This window comes from Pogona vitticeps, chromosome 4 (genome assembly GCF_051106095.1).
Source record: "Pogona vitticeps strain Pit_001003342236 chromosome 4, PviZW2.1, whole genome shotgun sequence".
Taxonomy (NCBI): Eukaryota; Metazoa; Chordata; class Lepidosauria; order Squamata; family Agamidae; genus Pogona; species Pogona vitticeps.
Genome location: NC_135786.1, coordinates 63,075,256 through 63,091,413, shown reverse-complemented (window position 1 = coordinate 63,091,413; position 16,158 = coordinate 63,075,256). Strand labels below are relative to the sequence as shown.

Genomic DNA, 16,158 nt, shown 5'->3' with positions numbered 1-16,158 from the left:
CCCAAAGCAAACAAACCTTGCAAGACCCATTGGAAACGTGAAAAGAACCAAAAAAGACTGCAAAACCCATCACAGCACAGAAACATAACCCCCCAGCCCAAAACCACACTGCAAAACCCACCCAGAAAAGGCAGTTTTTAAAAAGCAGAAAGCAACACCTTACCAGGCAGTCCGAAGCCTCCTCCAAACGCATTTGCTAATCACTAGGGTGAAAGAGCTACAAAAAGCAGCCTCTTCACCGCAAAGGTTAGCAATTTGAATTCCCCACTGGTTTCCCTGCCTTTTTCCCCGATCGTAACTCGAAGCTCCGGTCACAAGTCGAAGCAAAATTTTGTGGCTGGATCTGGTTGTAACTCGAATTGGTCATAAGTCGGGATGTTCGTAAGTCAAGGCACCACTGTACAAGTTATCATCAGATGTAAGTTCAACAAAACCATTACCTGAGAAAGAACTGGCTAAACTGCCCTTTCGTAGCTTACAGTCATCTTGACTCAACTGACGATGGAGTTTACTTTTCCCAGTCGATGAAAAAATGTCAGGGTTACTAAGTTTTCGGCAGCGCAGAGAAAGCGGTTCTGCCACAATGTCCTGGAACAACAGTAAAAAGTTAACAAAATAAGTTTTATGGCTATAGAAATCTTACATTAATTTAAAAACAGACAAGATCATTATTTGGTCCTCAAGTCCTCAAACTTACAGTTCAATTTTAAACAAGTTTACTCAAAATGAACTTTATCTAATGGGAGATACTTCCTCACATTTATGTTCAGGGTTTAAAACCTTAGGTTCTTAGTTATTACTTTTTTATATATAAGCCGTCATTTTAAGTGTTTCATTAAGTACATAATACTCACCCAACTATGTCGTATAACATACAATCTAAAAAAATTAAAAAGCTTTCCTCTTCAAAACAAAAAACTTCTGGGCTCATTTAAAAAACCTGTTGTGTACATCAAGAAAAGCTTCTATCTTCTTTGCAACAAAACAAATCTACTCCTTTATGCAATCAGCTAAAAACTAAAAATGTTACTATTTCAAGTTATCTTCATGCTAACAGCACACCATCGGTTTTACCAGATGGGATGTACAATTACACATACAAAAAGTCTACAAAAAATACATCCATGTAGCAAACTAACCTGATTCATAAAAACAATAAACAAATCTATATAATAAAAATCATTAGTAGCCTCTTCAACATATAAACTCCAACATTTACAGAATGCAGCAAACATCCATTCAAGGTAATTATAAACAAACAACACATGTTAAAACAAGTTTAAATATTAGAACTGATTTCAGTTAGCATATTTCAGCCAAAGGAATGGCACTGTCTCACAAACACTGCAACTGCATACCACAAAAAAGTGAACTGATTTTAGGATAAATGCAAAAACCAATGCATGCAGAGCCACACAACAAAAATCAGCCTCTATCACAACAGACATGAGTACAGGTACCTACAAGTGTAGATAAGTGCTAGAGAATCTTTTAAATCCTTTGTATAAGGACAGGTTCTCTGGTACCACCAACTGTCTGCCGCAACCATTTTTCTAGGAAAATCAATGTTACACAGCAGGTTTAACTCACACTTTAAATACAGTACAGACATATATACCGTATTTTTCTGTGTATAATATGCCCCCACATATAAGACACCCCCCTTTTCTAACCCATAATTTCTTTCTTCATAAGAAAGTGGAGGAGGGAGGCAGGGATCAAAGCACTATGATTCCTGCTTTCCCCTTCCACTTTCTAGCAAGGAAAGTGTTTTCCCCCTCCACTTTTCCCCCCTCAAAGCAAGAATCACTTTGATTATTCCTGCTTTCCCCCTCTACTTTCTTCTTTGGAAGGATGTGCAGGGGGAAAGCACTTTCCTCACAAGAAAGCATGTTCTTGTGAGGAAAGTGCTTTCCCCCTCCAGTTTCCTCGCAAGAAAGTGCTTTCCCCCTCCACTTTCTTCTGTCCCCTCCTTACTTTCGTGTATAAGACAACCCTAAATTTTTAATCTAAATATTTTTGAGAAAAGTATCATCTTATACATGGACAAATAAGGTAATGTGAGCCCTTCCCAATTCTCATCAATCTAATAGTGCAAACCACAAAAACAAATTACAAAGATTATGCGCTATATATGCATTTCAAGTATTTTCAGTAAGGAAAAGGAAGCAGTCACTAGAAAATTCCCTTCATTCTTTCCAGATGAAATCTGCATCTATTACACTAGGATTTGTCATCAGAAAAGCAAGAAGAGCACTACAAACCATTTTCAAGATACCACATAATGCAAATGAGCTAATGCACACAATTCATCCGTTCTAACAAAACAAAACAAAAAACACAAAAAAGACATGTGGTACCTGAAAGACTGCTATATTTTAATGTAAGCCACTGCCTCTTAGCAAATTTTTTATCATGTAGTCTCTATATCCTACTCATATGTCTGAAAAAGTGGACAATGTTCCATGAAAACTTATACTAAAATATAGTGGTCTTTAAATTGCCGCAACATCTTTTTCTTTTACTTTTTAAATTTTGTTTTGTGTTTCTTGATGTAATGCCTTGCCTGCACAGACTAACACAGCTACAATTGTGAAAGCAATTCATCCAGAATCCCACTACAGTGGTGCCTCGCTTAACGAGCGCCCCGTTTAACGATGAAACCGCTTAGCGACGAAAAAGCGATCGCATTGCGATGTTTTAAATAGGAAAAAAATGCTTTGCGATGATCGGTAAGCTGTATTGCATAGCAATCTTTTTTCTACAGCTGGTTGGTGGTTCCAAAATGGCCACCGGGAAAAAAACATGGCCGCCCGCTGTGTTTTGGGACGGATTCCTCGCATACCGGGCAGCAAAAATGGCCGCTGTATGGAGGATTTTCGCTTAAAGGTGAGTTTCAATGCATTCCTATGGGCTTTTAAAAATCACTTAGCGATGTTTTCGCTTAGCAGCGATTTTTGCAAAATTACAAAATTACAAAATTACAAACCTTGCCAATGGCATACTGCCATAAACTTTGCTGAAGTCAAGATATATTATGTCTACAGCATCCCCACTGTACACCACGGAGGTTAGCCAATCAAAACATAAGATTACTGTGGCAAGTTATGTTCTTGACAAATTCATGTTGGTTTCTAGCTATTACCGCATGGCTTTCAAGGTGCTTGCAGATTGACTGATTTATAATCCTCTCTAGAATTTTCCCTGGAATTGATGGCAGGCAGGTCTGCAATTCCTAGATTCTTCTTTCTGTCCTTTTTAAAGATAAGGATTATGTTGCCCTCTTCCACTTCTGGCACTTCACCCATCTTCCAAGATTTCAAGAAAATATTAGACAGTGGTTCTGAGAGTTCTTCGCCCATTTTCTTCAATACTGTACTCTTGAATGCTATTCATGGGGCACTGAAGATCTGAACTTGCTCAGAGTATTTCTTGACTTACATTATGTAGTTTCATGACACTCTTACAAGAATGCACTGAAGCATAGCTTGTGGCCTTAAGTCTATTTATTTAGCATTAACTTGGCATTTAAGAACATGTTATTAGCTTAATGTTCTCTTCAGCTAAACGTTTGTATTGCATTTTTCTTATTTTACAGAAACTGTTTTATTTTATATCTGGAATTATTTTCTGCATTTTAATTATTTGTTTTATTGTAAGCTACCTGCAAAATGTCCAGGTTTCACATAAGAATATTGTTAATATAAATTAGGAATTATTTAAAATCTATTGATTAACTCTTCTAGGTCATGCTTTCAGGGAAAATTATAGCTGTGAGTATTTCAAACACTTCACATTCATACAGAGAGAGAGTACAGTGTAGTAGACAGAATACCAGACTACCACTCAGGAAATTTGGGTTCAAATTCTTGCTTGACCATGAAAACTCACTAAAGGCTGACAATGGTAAAACCACATGTCAGATACCTTTAAAACCTTATTAGGGTAACTGTAAGCGGGATGTAAATTAATAGTACATAACAGTTTCCCTAGCACTGCTACAACTACTCCAAATGCAAAGCAAAGCAAAGTGTGCTGCTTATAGTGCTTCAAGCACTCTCTAGGCAGTTTACAAGTTAATTACTGTATGCAGGCTACACATCCCCCCCCCCCAGCAAGCTGGGTACTCATTTTACCAACCTCGGAAGGATAGATGGCTGAGTCAACCTTGAGCCGGCTACCTGGGATTGAACCCCAGGTCGTGAGCACAGTTTGGCTGCAGTACAGTTATTTAACCACTGCGCCACGAGGCTCCTCACCAATGGAGAGAAATGCTCTCTCCATTGAACCTACCATGCAATATATATACAGAGAACCATTAATTTGGAAGTCCATCCCAGCAACGTGTTGTTTTGATGATTAACAGTACCTTTGAATAATGTTACATAACATTTATTTATCTATTAGAGCACAATTCTAAAAATTAGTTTGCCAGGACTTATTACTAGTGCATACCAACAAGAAGACGGCATACCAAGATATCTATATTTCTAGAGAAAATCATAGCTCTCTCAGCCTGGCGTACAGCACAGATTTCTTATTGTGAGGATAAATTGGGGAAGAAAGCAATATGTGCTACCATAAGGTCATTAAAAACGAACGGATATAAATAGAACAATTAATTAATTGTTCTATTTATATCCTTTTGATTTTAATTAATTAATTAATTAAAAACAAATTAATTGCTTTAACATACAAAATGTTAACTAAAACTTTTTAAATGTAGGTGCAATCTGCATTAAACTGTTTTGTTTCTGGGTTTTGCACATTAAACTATTGCACTACAGCAGATTTCAATTAATATGTTAATTCTCAACATTAAATAAATTGTGTCTTAATGGATTCTTCCATTCTGTTTCAAGAAACATTGCCTCCTCTTTTAAAAAAGGAGTAGAACCGCTGTAAAAGAAACTGGAAAAGACAAGTTTCCTGAGGCGATCTTGGAAGACCTGCTTGCTCAATAGTTTAGCATATGAAACCTGCTTGCTCAATAGTCTGAGACAGGAAAGGGATAGAAATTCAAAGCAGTTGTGACAGTACCCTTGCATGCATTTCATAAATAGAACTGAGGCTCTACCTCTTGACTGAGTTTACATTCCAAACCAGGAGCTGCCAATACTCACCTTGGGGAAACAACTGGAGGAAAGCAAAAACAATGAATGAAAAATAAATAAATACATGCATAAATACCATTTTTAAAAAAGGCCTTCTTGCATAATCTTTTGCTTTCTTCCAACAGTTTGGCCAGGCACCATTTCTGAAATCAGATTATCATGCAAAACAAAAAGTCATTTTAATTCATTCATATAGGTCATATACATGTAAAACTGCATCTGGGTGAAAATCCCCTACAACGGAGGTCATCAACCCCCGGTCCCCGGCCCAGTACTGGTCCCTGGCCTGAGGCCGACTGGGCCGTGAAGCTACACCTCCGACGCCACCCCCTGCATGCACTCACCCCTGCAAACGCTGTTTGAGCCTGCACGTGTGCTCATGTGCATGCACAAATGGCAGCGTGGCGCTTGTGCAGGCGAGAGACAGAGTGGTCTGCTGGAAACTTAAAGGTCCCTAAGCAAAAAGACACCGCTTTCCTTCTCCTCCTCTTTGAATGGTGGGGCATTGTTATTGGGTGGGGACTCGGTTGGTGGGGAGGGAGAACAAGCGGTGGCCTTTCTCTGTGAGGAAGGAGTGCGGGAGGGTGAGCCAGCGCTTCCCTTACTCTCCAAACTGAGGACGCTCAGGGCAAAGGAGAAGGGGGAAGCGCGGGGGTTGTCGCAGTCCCTACAGTTGTCTTGGAGCCGAAGAGGCGCTGAGATTCTCCCTTGCCCCTTGTTGGGAGAGAGAGAACTAGCATAACAAAGGTGGTAATTCCAGCCTCTTTTCTCCTCTCTTTAAGCATCTTTCCTCTTTTAAAAGCAAGTTCTTATTTATTTCCTTAGGACACCAATCCTTCTCTGGGTCTTATGATTCTAAAACAAACTCCCTACATAGTAAGCCAGATTGGGTGCTGGGACTTGTTTTTAATTTCTGCTAGTCAGACGTTTGCTTGCAGCAATATATGGAGTACTTTCCATGCTTGATGTTTAGCATCAAGTCTGTATACAATCGGGTTGGGTATTTTCAAGTCAACTTTAGGGTCCCTGCTGGTTTTACAGTGCAATACAGTGGACCCTCAACTTACAGACGGCTCGACTTACAGACTTTTCGAGTTACAGACTTCTCTGGCTGCAAAATTTAGGTTTGACTTGCAGCCAGAGAATCGACCTACAGACGAGAAAAAAACCAAAATGGAACAAAAAAGGAACAAAAACAGCCGGTTACGGGATTAATCGGTTTTCAATGCATTGTAGGTCGATGGAGACTTGACTTACAGACTTTTCGACCTGCAGCCACCATTCCAATACGGATTAATTCCGTAAGTAGAGGGTCCACTGTATTCAGAAATGCAACAGAATTGGGAGAATTGCTTTGATGGTGGAAAGCAGGGATGGCCACAAATCTTTATTAGGGACTCTCTGCCCCTTTCACTCCCAGATCCTTGCCTTTAATCTACCCTACAGCCTTGACTCTTATGCTCATAGGCATGCTGTTGGCACAAAACTCTGCCCATGGTGGTGTAGAATTAATAGTGCTATTTTATAGGAATAGTTCTGACTGAAAATTTCAGCCATCTCTTGAGTTAAGATACGTAATAAAATGTTGATGTATTTAAAGGTTGGTATTGCTTATTGAGTGCATAAGAAAATTCAGTCTCAGCATCTGGGTGTTTCTTTGCTTAATGTTTTGTTTGGGATCTTAAGACAACTCTTGTAGCTGAATTCTATGCAGAGTTAAACATCCTTAAATGTATTTACATAGAAGGAATGAGAAACCAATCATAGTCCAAGAAAAATGACTCCTTTGTTCAAGGATTTTGTCGTATTTCTAACTGTTCTGCCACACATACATATACCAGCACATATTCTCTACCTAGAAAACCCTGGAAAGGGTTGTCAAAAGTCAGTATTGACTTGATGACACACTATTAGTATCATTGTCTTATTAGGTGGCAATTCATGGGTCATCACTGGAATTCTTGGGGCATATGTTCCTATTGACTTGGCACACAATCTAAAATCTCAGCTAGGGCTTGTTAACTGCCAGTCAGAAGCTGCTGGAATTTTTTTGTTTGTTTTCCATGTATGTAAGCAACAGGATTTCAGCCATAGTTTTAATGCAGATACCTATTTTATGTGCAAAGCTACAATCTTCAGTACATTTCCCTCAGTGTGAGTCAGTGAACACAGTTGACAGAAGTCATTTGTAGCTTAACTTGTACAAAATCATCTTGCACATCTGTCTCTGCTAGTACTGTCTTAACCTTTACACACAGTATATATATGACAAATAATTATGTTGGATAACCGGAGTTAATTAGTTTGGAAGTTTTCCAAAGACTGAAACTCAGACTCATCTGAGCACCTTGTCAATTAGCCGCAGTTAGCTGTGGCAAGTTATGCAGACCTTGCCCACATACTAGTAGGATTCCATCCATTGGCTGAAATCTTGTGCAGTTACACAAAAGGCATACATTTTAGACACACATTACCCAAAATGAGGAAGTTTCTGTAGACATCTGCTGCATGCAGATAACATCTATGGAGATTTCTCAATGAAAGGCAATTTGTGTCTAAATGTTATAATTTTGCATTGCTGTGCAACAGAATGTAAGCCATTGACATTTTTACTTAACATTCCTGAGCTTATGTGGCACAATGTGCTGCTGTGCTGATTTTTAAATAAAGAACTACAGTGGATATACTGTACTGTAAAAAGTTTACACACCACTGTTAAAATGTCAAGTGTCTGTGATGTAAAAAAATGAGACAAAGATAAATCATTTCAGAACTTTTTCCACCTTTAATGAGACCTATGAACTGTACAACTCAGTTGAACAACAAACTAAAATCTTTTAGGTGGACGGAAGTAAAAATAAAAAACTGAAATAATATGGTTGCATATGTGTGCACCCCTTTAAACTAATACTTTGTCAAAGCACCTTTTGGGGTTTGAGTCTATCAATATGGCACATCTTGATTTGGCAATATTTGCCCACTCTTCTTTGCCAAAACGCTCCAAATCTGTCAGATTGCAAGGTGTCTCCTCGGCACAGCCCTCTTCAGATCACCCCACAGATATTCAATCAGGTTCAGGTCTGGGCTCTGTCTGGGCCATTCCAAAGCGTTAATCTTCTGGTGAAGGCATTCCTTTGTTGATTTGGATGTATGTTTTCGGTTGTTGTCATGCTGAAAGATGAAATTCCTCCTCCTGTTCAGCTTTCTAGCAGAAGCCTGAAGGTTCTGTGCCAATATTGACTGGTATTTGGAACTGTTCATAATTCCCTCTACCTTGACTAAGGCCCCTGTCCCAGCTGAAGAAAAATAACCCCAAAACATGATGCTGCCACCACGTTTCTCTGTGGGTACAGTGTTCTTTTGGTGATGTGCAATGTTGTTTTTGCACCAAACATATCTTTTGGAATTACGGCTGCAAAGTTCAACCTTGGTTTCATCAGACCATAACACTTTTTCCCACGTGCTTTTGGGAGACTTCAGGTGTGTTACTGCAAAATTTAGCCAGGCTTGCATGTTTTTCTTCATAAGAAAAGGCTTCCGTCTTGCCAGTCTACCACATAGTGCAGACATATGAAGAATGCAGGAGATTGTTGTCACATGTACCATACAGCCAGTACTTGCCAGATATTCCTGCAGCTCCTTTAATGTTGCTGTAGGCCTCTTGGCAGCCTCCCTCCTTCTAGTCTTTTCATCACTTTTGCAGAGACGTCCAGTTATTGGTAATGTCACTGTTGTGTCATATTTTCTCCACTTGATGATGATTGTCTTTACTGTGTTCCATGGTATATCTAATGCCTTGGAAATTCTTTTATACCCTTCTCCTGATACCTTTTGAACAATGAGATCCCTCTGGTGCACAGAGAGCTTTGAAAGCTCTCTGTGGACCATGGCTTCTGCTGTAGGATGTGACTAAGAAAATGTCAGGAAAGACCTACTAGCATAGCTGATCTTTATTTGGGATTCCTCCGAGGCACTTTAAATGATGGCATAACATACTACTGCATAACAAGTACCCCCACGCACGGACGCCCCCCCCACGCCCCATTCACAGACGTCGACGGCGGCGGCAGCCACCCCACTGGTCCTTGGAAGAATGGTCTTCAACAAAACCGGTCCCCAGCATTAAAAAGGTTGGGGACCACTGCCCTACAAGATGCCTTCTTATACCAATGGTTTCTGCCCTTACTGACTTTATTTTCTTCTCTTTGCCTGAGCTTGCAATAGGAGAAGCCACGAACAATCAGGGTTTGCAAATAATATCCAAAGCCCTCAAGGAATGTTGTGAACAATGAAAGGGAATACTTCATTTTTCAGACAAACTTTGTGTAACTGGAAGCAGGCGTTGGAGAAGTTGTATTTTCTTTGCCAAAGCAAGACCAGGAGCAGATTGTGGTACTGACCATAAACTGTTATTATCAAACATTACAGTAAAGCTGAAAAAAATTTAAAGAATCATAGTGCCAAAACATAATTTAAGCAACATTCCTGATGAAAGGAACAGATAAGGATAAGTCCACATAACAGATAACAGATAAGTCCACATAAGGAACAGATTCCCATTACTAAATTCAATTGACCGTGAACCACAAGAACTGTACTGTATATTGAAACCATAGGTATTATTAGGGAAGAATGCAAAAAGACAATTCCTGTAGTGAAAGAAAGCAAAAATCTAAATTCCTGATATTCAAGCTAGTTTCCAAAAAGGAAGAGGCATCAAGATCATATTATAAATATCCACTAGCTACTGGAGCACATCAAAACATTTCAGAAGTCTGTGCTTTATAGACTATAGCAAAGCATTTGTGTGGATCAGGAGAAACTATGGATTGTTCTGAAAGAAATGGGTGTGTCTCAGCATTTGATAATCCTGATGTGTACTATGGACATGAGATACCACTATGACAGCATATAGACAGACAGAATGGTTTCCTATAGGCAAAGTATAAGACAAGTGCACATTTTATCCCCTTATCTGATTAATCTATATTCAAAACATATCATATGGAAAGCCAGTTTAAATTCAGATGAAGGAGAACTGACAACTGGTGGAAGAAACATCAATAATTTAAGATATGAAGGTAACACTATCTTACTGGCAGAAAACAGGAACGAATTGAAAAAAACTTTTAGTGAATGTGGGGAGAAGGTACCAAATCGAGACTGTAGCTGAACATTAAGCAGGCAAAAACCTTGATTACAGAAGAACAACACAACTTTAAAGTCAACAATGAAGAAACTGAAATACTGAAATATTTTGAATACTTTGGTTTAATTACCAATGCAAATGGAGAATGTAGCCAAGAAATTAGAAGACTGAGACCGGAAGAGCTGCAATGAAGGAATTAGAAAAAATAATCAAGTATAAGATGTTGTCACTGGAGACCAAGACCTTCCACACTCTTGTACTGTATTCCCAATCTCTACATATGGGTGTAAAACCTAGACAGGAAAAATGATTCATTTGAAATGTGGCACTGGAGGAGAACTTTGCAGATATTCTGGATTGCCAGAAAAATGGACAAATGGGTTCTAGAGCAAATCAAGCCTGAACCATGTCTGGAGGCAAAAATGATGAAACAGAGGCTATCCAACTTTGGCACATCATGAGAAGGCAAGATTTGCTTGAAAAGATAATAATGCTGGATATCTTGGCATCAGCAGGAAACAAGGAAACCCAAGTATAAGATGGATTGACTATTTAAACTTGAGTTTACAAGAGCTGAGCAGGGCTATTGAGGACAGGACATTCTGGAGATCCCTCATATATAGGGTCACCTTAAGTCGGAGGCAAATTGAGAGCATGTAACAACACATACACATACAGATGTATATATTCCATTTAAATACAGTGGTGCCTCGCACAACGATTGCTTCATACAACGATGAATTCACACAGCGATGGGTTTCTTTGAGGAATTTCCCCCATCGTTTAATGATGTTCTCTATGGGGGAATTTCACTTAACGATGTCCCTTTTTCGCTCCTGTAAAAGTGTCTTAAACTGTTTGGAACCTGTTTTAAATGCTTGCAATCGTTAGCCCACCTCCTGAACCCTACGCAAACTTAATTTGGTGTTGTTCTGAGTCTTCGTTAATTTTTGGTGATTTTTTAAATTCTCCATTGAAAGCCTTTGAATGGTCTGTTCAAAGGCTTTCAATTGAGAATTTAAAAAAATCACCAAAAATTAACGACGACTCAGAACAACACCAAATTAAGTTTGCATAGGTTTCAGGAGGTGGGCTAATGATTGCAAGCATTAATCTGTTCCAACTGGAACGGATTAACCGGTTTTCAATGCATTCCTATGGGAAATGGTGTTTCACTTAACGATGTTTTCACATAACGATTTTTTTATGGAACCAATTAACATCGTTAAGCGAGGCACCACTGTAAATAGTTTTCACAGAAATACTGCAAAATCAGTGACTCCTTGTTTGCATGTGTGTGTGGTGTGTGTCTGTAGTCTGTATCTGTATACAGAGAAAGATATACAGTATATGAATCATTCACTGATTCAATCAAGTGTTTTTTTAGGCAACTTCATATACTACAGTATACAGCAGATATCAATGGCAACCAGAGCAACATCAAAAAAACTAAAGAACTCATAATTGATTTTAGGAGGAAGAGAAATGTACATTTACCACTGTACATAAACGGTGAAGAAGCGGAGAGAGTTGGTAGTTTTAAATTTCTGGGTACTTACATCTCAGAGGACCTCTCATGGACTATAAATGCCAACATGCTAATAAAGAAGGCACAGAAGAGGCTGTATTTCCTGAGAATGCTCGGGAAGTTAAATTTATCACAGCATTTACTTCTGTCCTACTACCATAGCACCATTGAGAGTGTCCTAACTTATGGCATTCTGGCATGGTTTGGGAGTAGCTCTGTAGCGGACAAAAAAGCTCTACAGAGAACCATTAAAATTGCCCAGAATATCATCGGGCTCCAGCTACCAACCCTGGATGACATCTTCACATCCCGCTGTCTGAGGAAGTCACACAGCATCCTGAGAGAATCTTCCCATCCTGCTTATAACTTTTTTGAACTGTTACCGTCTGGCAGAAGATATAGAACAATTAAGACTCGGACCACACGTTTTCTAAATAGTTTTTATCCTAGAGCTATAATTGCAATTAATAATGAGCTTAAAGACCACCAGTAGTGAATAATTAGTTGGACTGTGTTACTTGGCCTGAGGTGTAGATGTTTGTATTTTTAGTGGGGGACTTCTAGTGGGTGGGGAGTGTTTGGGGAATGTTATGTGTGTGCATGTGTCTGGTCTCTGGGTGTCTGTGAATTTCGTTGTATGGTATACTGTGTATATACTTACAATGACAATAAATTTTATTATTATTATTATTATTATTATTATTATTATTATTATTATTATTATTATTATTATTATTATTATTATATACTGCATCCATGTTCCAAGACAGTATACCTCAAAATATCAATTACAGTGGTGCCCCGCATAGCGACGATAATCCGTGCAGCCAAAATTGTCGCTATACGGATTTGCTGCTATGTGAAATAAAAAAGCCCATAGGAATGCATTAAAACCCATTTAATGCGTTCCTATGGGCAAAAAACTCACCTTTATGCGAAAATCCTCCACTTTCGCTGCCCGGTAAGTGAGGGATCCGGGCGAAAACATAGCGGGTGGCCATTTTTTTACCCGGTGGCCATTTTGGAACCACCGATCAGCTGTTGGGAAATCATCATTATGCGAAAATCAGTAAGCGAAACAGCTTACCGATCATCGCAAAGCGATTTTTCCCATTAGAAACATCGCAATGCGATCGCAAAAACGATTGCAAAAAATCCGTCGCTATGCAGATTTGTCGTTAAACGGGGCGCCTGTTAAGCAAGGCACTACTGTACTGGGGATGAACAGTAAGGGAAAGTTTTAAAAAAGGTACCAGGTTCAAAAACAGGATGTTTGACAAGATAGGTCACTGGTCTAGTCCAACAGGGCTCTTGAACTGTTATGGAAAACAGTTCCATAGAAGCAATCATACCTCCACTATCTGCTACATATTACATCATTTTTCAGAGGCAAATTCTCTGGCGGCAAGATGTGGATATTCTGTTTTCAGACAGTACAACGTATAGAAAGGAATTGTTTTCAGCTTTATTATTTGCACCTTCAGATGAGATTTCTCAGATCAGAAGGTATGATATTTACTGACCACAGAACATCTAACTATCCTAACCCTTGTAGTTTACTGAACAAGTTCCACAGACTGCATGAATACAAGTCTACAGCATTTTACAATCAGAACAAATATTCATCAAAAAAAATTATAGATAAATAATGTTTAAGCCACATGATTTCACAGTGTCTTTAAAACATCTATCACCAGCCAAACCACATAACTATAAAATCCATCTGGACTTGTTTAGAAGTCTGATTCCTTGCCAATCAATCCAAATAGATCAGTCATTCTATCATTTCAGCAGGCTGTGGAAAGGGGCAGGTTCCACCCCACCCAGACCCCATATTAGTGCTTAGACTTGTAATTATTTTTATTTCACTACCTGAAAGGTTTTCAAAAAACCAGTTTTCTGCTTCTCTTCTCATTTTTTCTCATCAAAATGCCACTAGATCTTGTTATACATACAGTCAACTGATACTTTTTTGCATCATCTAATCCACCAATACACATACAGGCAAAAAAGGTTTAATACAATTACAGTACTACTAACTGTTTCTGGTGTTACAGAAAAGATAGACATGCTCTTCCACAAGTTGTCAGTCACATCCTTACTGCTATGATTGAAGGGGAAACAGGTAAAGGTAAAGGTTCCCCTTGACAATTTTTGTCCAGTCGTGTTCGACTCTAGGGGACAATGCTCATCCCTGTTTCCAAGCCATAGAGCCAGCGTTTTGTCTGAAGACAATCTTCCGTGGTTACATGGCCAGTGCGACTTAGACACAGAACGCTGTTACCTTCCCACCAAGGTGTTTCCTATTTATCTACTTGCATTTGCATGCTTTCTAACCGCTAGGTTGGCGGGAGCTGGGACAAGCGACGGGCGCTCACTCCGTCGCGTGGATTCGATCTTACGACTGCTGGTCTTCTGACCCTGCAGCACAGGCTTCTACGGTTTAGCCCGCAGCGCCACCACGTCCCTCTGAAGGGGAAATTGATACACACAAATCACTATGGAACATGCATTTAATTCCTTAAATTTTGAGACATCTCCCTCAGTTTTGTATAAATATTCCTTTCAAATGCTATAGAACCATAAGAATGTATATTGCAGAAAGTAAGCCATACTTATGTAACATGCAATGCAGCTTCAATTGGACTGAAAATCTGACAAGTACACAGTCCATGCAATCTTCCAAATAGTGGGCCATTCCACTGTTGTTTCTTCTACACATTCAATGACTTATCTTACAACAGGCTAGGAAGCTTACTGATGAAATATGGATGTAATCACAGTAGGGTTCACTTATTAATGAAGTGCCACAAAGCATTTGGTTGTGTCTGCACTACACCATGCCTAACAAATGATAATGGAGACTAGGAGAACTAATGATACATAAATACGGCCAAAAAGCAGATGGTCAAGAATATGGGGAATGCTGGACCCTCCAGACGTCTTAGATTTAACTTAGAAGAAGCCAGAACCAGTACAGCCAATGATATGGGATTGTACTAGTTGTTTATAAACAGGCCCAAGGTCAAGATTCTCCACCTTTGGTCTACCCACAAGACAGGGCCTTTTCTAGGTTTTACCTTGATTAACCACGCACACTGTTATTCTCCACTGACAGGGACAGATGACAAGTACAGATGTGACAAACTGTAAACAATTATCCACCAAAGTAAATCACTTATGCACATCTTGTTCAGACTAGCCCTAGATCTCCAGTTGCTAGAGGAAACAAAGAATAGATAAATATGTTAGCTACACATCTGCTGCAATTTTTCATACACCTCAATTGAAGCAACCGATGCATTAATAAAAAGTACCCGGTTGATGCATTAATAAAAAGTACCCGGTTGGAAAGACATGAGTCTAATCATGGACTGAACATGCCTGGCTGGCACTTTCTGAAACTGCAATTGGCCTGAAGCAACTCAGAGCCAGTCTTTACCAATAAAGACAAGTTGAGCCTCAGGTTACCCATGGCAATCTCCACAGGTTGGTCTGAAATAACCAAGGCCAGAACCAAAGACTTTTCTTACATATTCTCTATCAAACCCACCAAAATAAAAAAGTCTGTTTGCTTTTATCCAAGATATTTTTCCTACTAAAAACCAGACCATTATAACCACACACATATCCTCTGGTATCAATAGTGTTTTTTAAAAAAGAAAGAAAAGTAGCCTTTTACTTGCTCTTCTGCCCCCCCCCCGCCAAAATACAAAATCGCCAGGAGCTTTGTGAAAGCAACGAATGTCTCAACAAGGTTTTCCTGGCACAGCATCCCACAAGACCAGGCCAAGAGTTAACTTCCCTCCAACAGGAAGGATCCTTCCTCCTACCACTCAGGCATACGCTATCTTATCCATAGTGACACCACACAAAAAGGGCTGCCCACAACAGTGTCCCGCAGACCCGCCTCACTTTTAACCTGTCTCCTCAGATAAGTGTCTGTGAAGCCTCCATTTCCCCCCGCCCGCCCCCCGCTTTTCACTACCTCCCCTCCTTGCAAAAAAAAAGAAGAACGTGCCGCAGCCCCCAGTACCTTTTCGGGCATCTCCCTGTAGGCGGCGCTACCCCCACCCGCTTCTTCGGTCTCCTTCCCGCAGCTCGCCACGGAAGAAGCGCTTTTTCTCTCCGAGGTCTCTATCGGGATCCGGGCAGTCTGCTCCATCCTCCTCGGGGTCGGCAACGCCGAGGGCCCCGCTTTGTCCCCCCGAGAGCGCCCCTTCTTCATGATGAAAGCAACGGCAGGGGCGGCGACAGCGCCTCAACGCGGGGGCTCCTTGGCTAAGCAACCGCCCATGGCTGCAGGGAGCGCCAGGGAGGGAAGGCGGACGGGGATGGTGTGGGAAATAGGGGACGTCGAGGAGCGC

General features: G+C 40.0%; 1 protein-coding gene across 9 annotated transcripts in view; it reads right to left on the bottom strand.

Moving 5' to 3' along the window:
- Positions 1-16,158, bottom strand: part of MAST2 (microtubule associated serine/threonine kinase 2) — a 234,073-nt gene extending 217,915 nt beyond the window's left edge. For 7 of the 9 annotated variants that reach the window (XM_072997567.2, XM_072997568.2, XM_072997569.2 and 4 more), the window contains exons 1-2: positions 15,828-16,158; positions 441-588 (exon numbers count right to left, since the gene is read on the bottom strand). In XM_072997567.2, coding sequence (XP_072853668.2) covers positions 441-588; positions 15,828-16,019 — 340 coding nt within the window. In that variant the 5' untranslated portion in view covers positions 16,020-16,158. Of the gene's footprint in view, positions 1-440; positions 589-1,464; positions 1,554-15,827 lie in introns of those variants that run through there. The other 2 variants (XM_078392848.1, XM_078392846.1) reach the window with 2 other exon arrangements.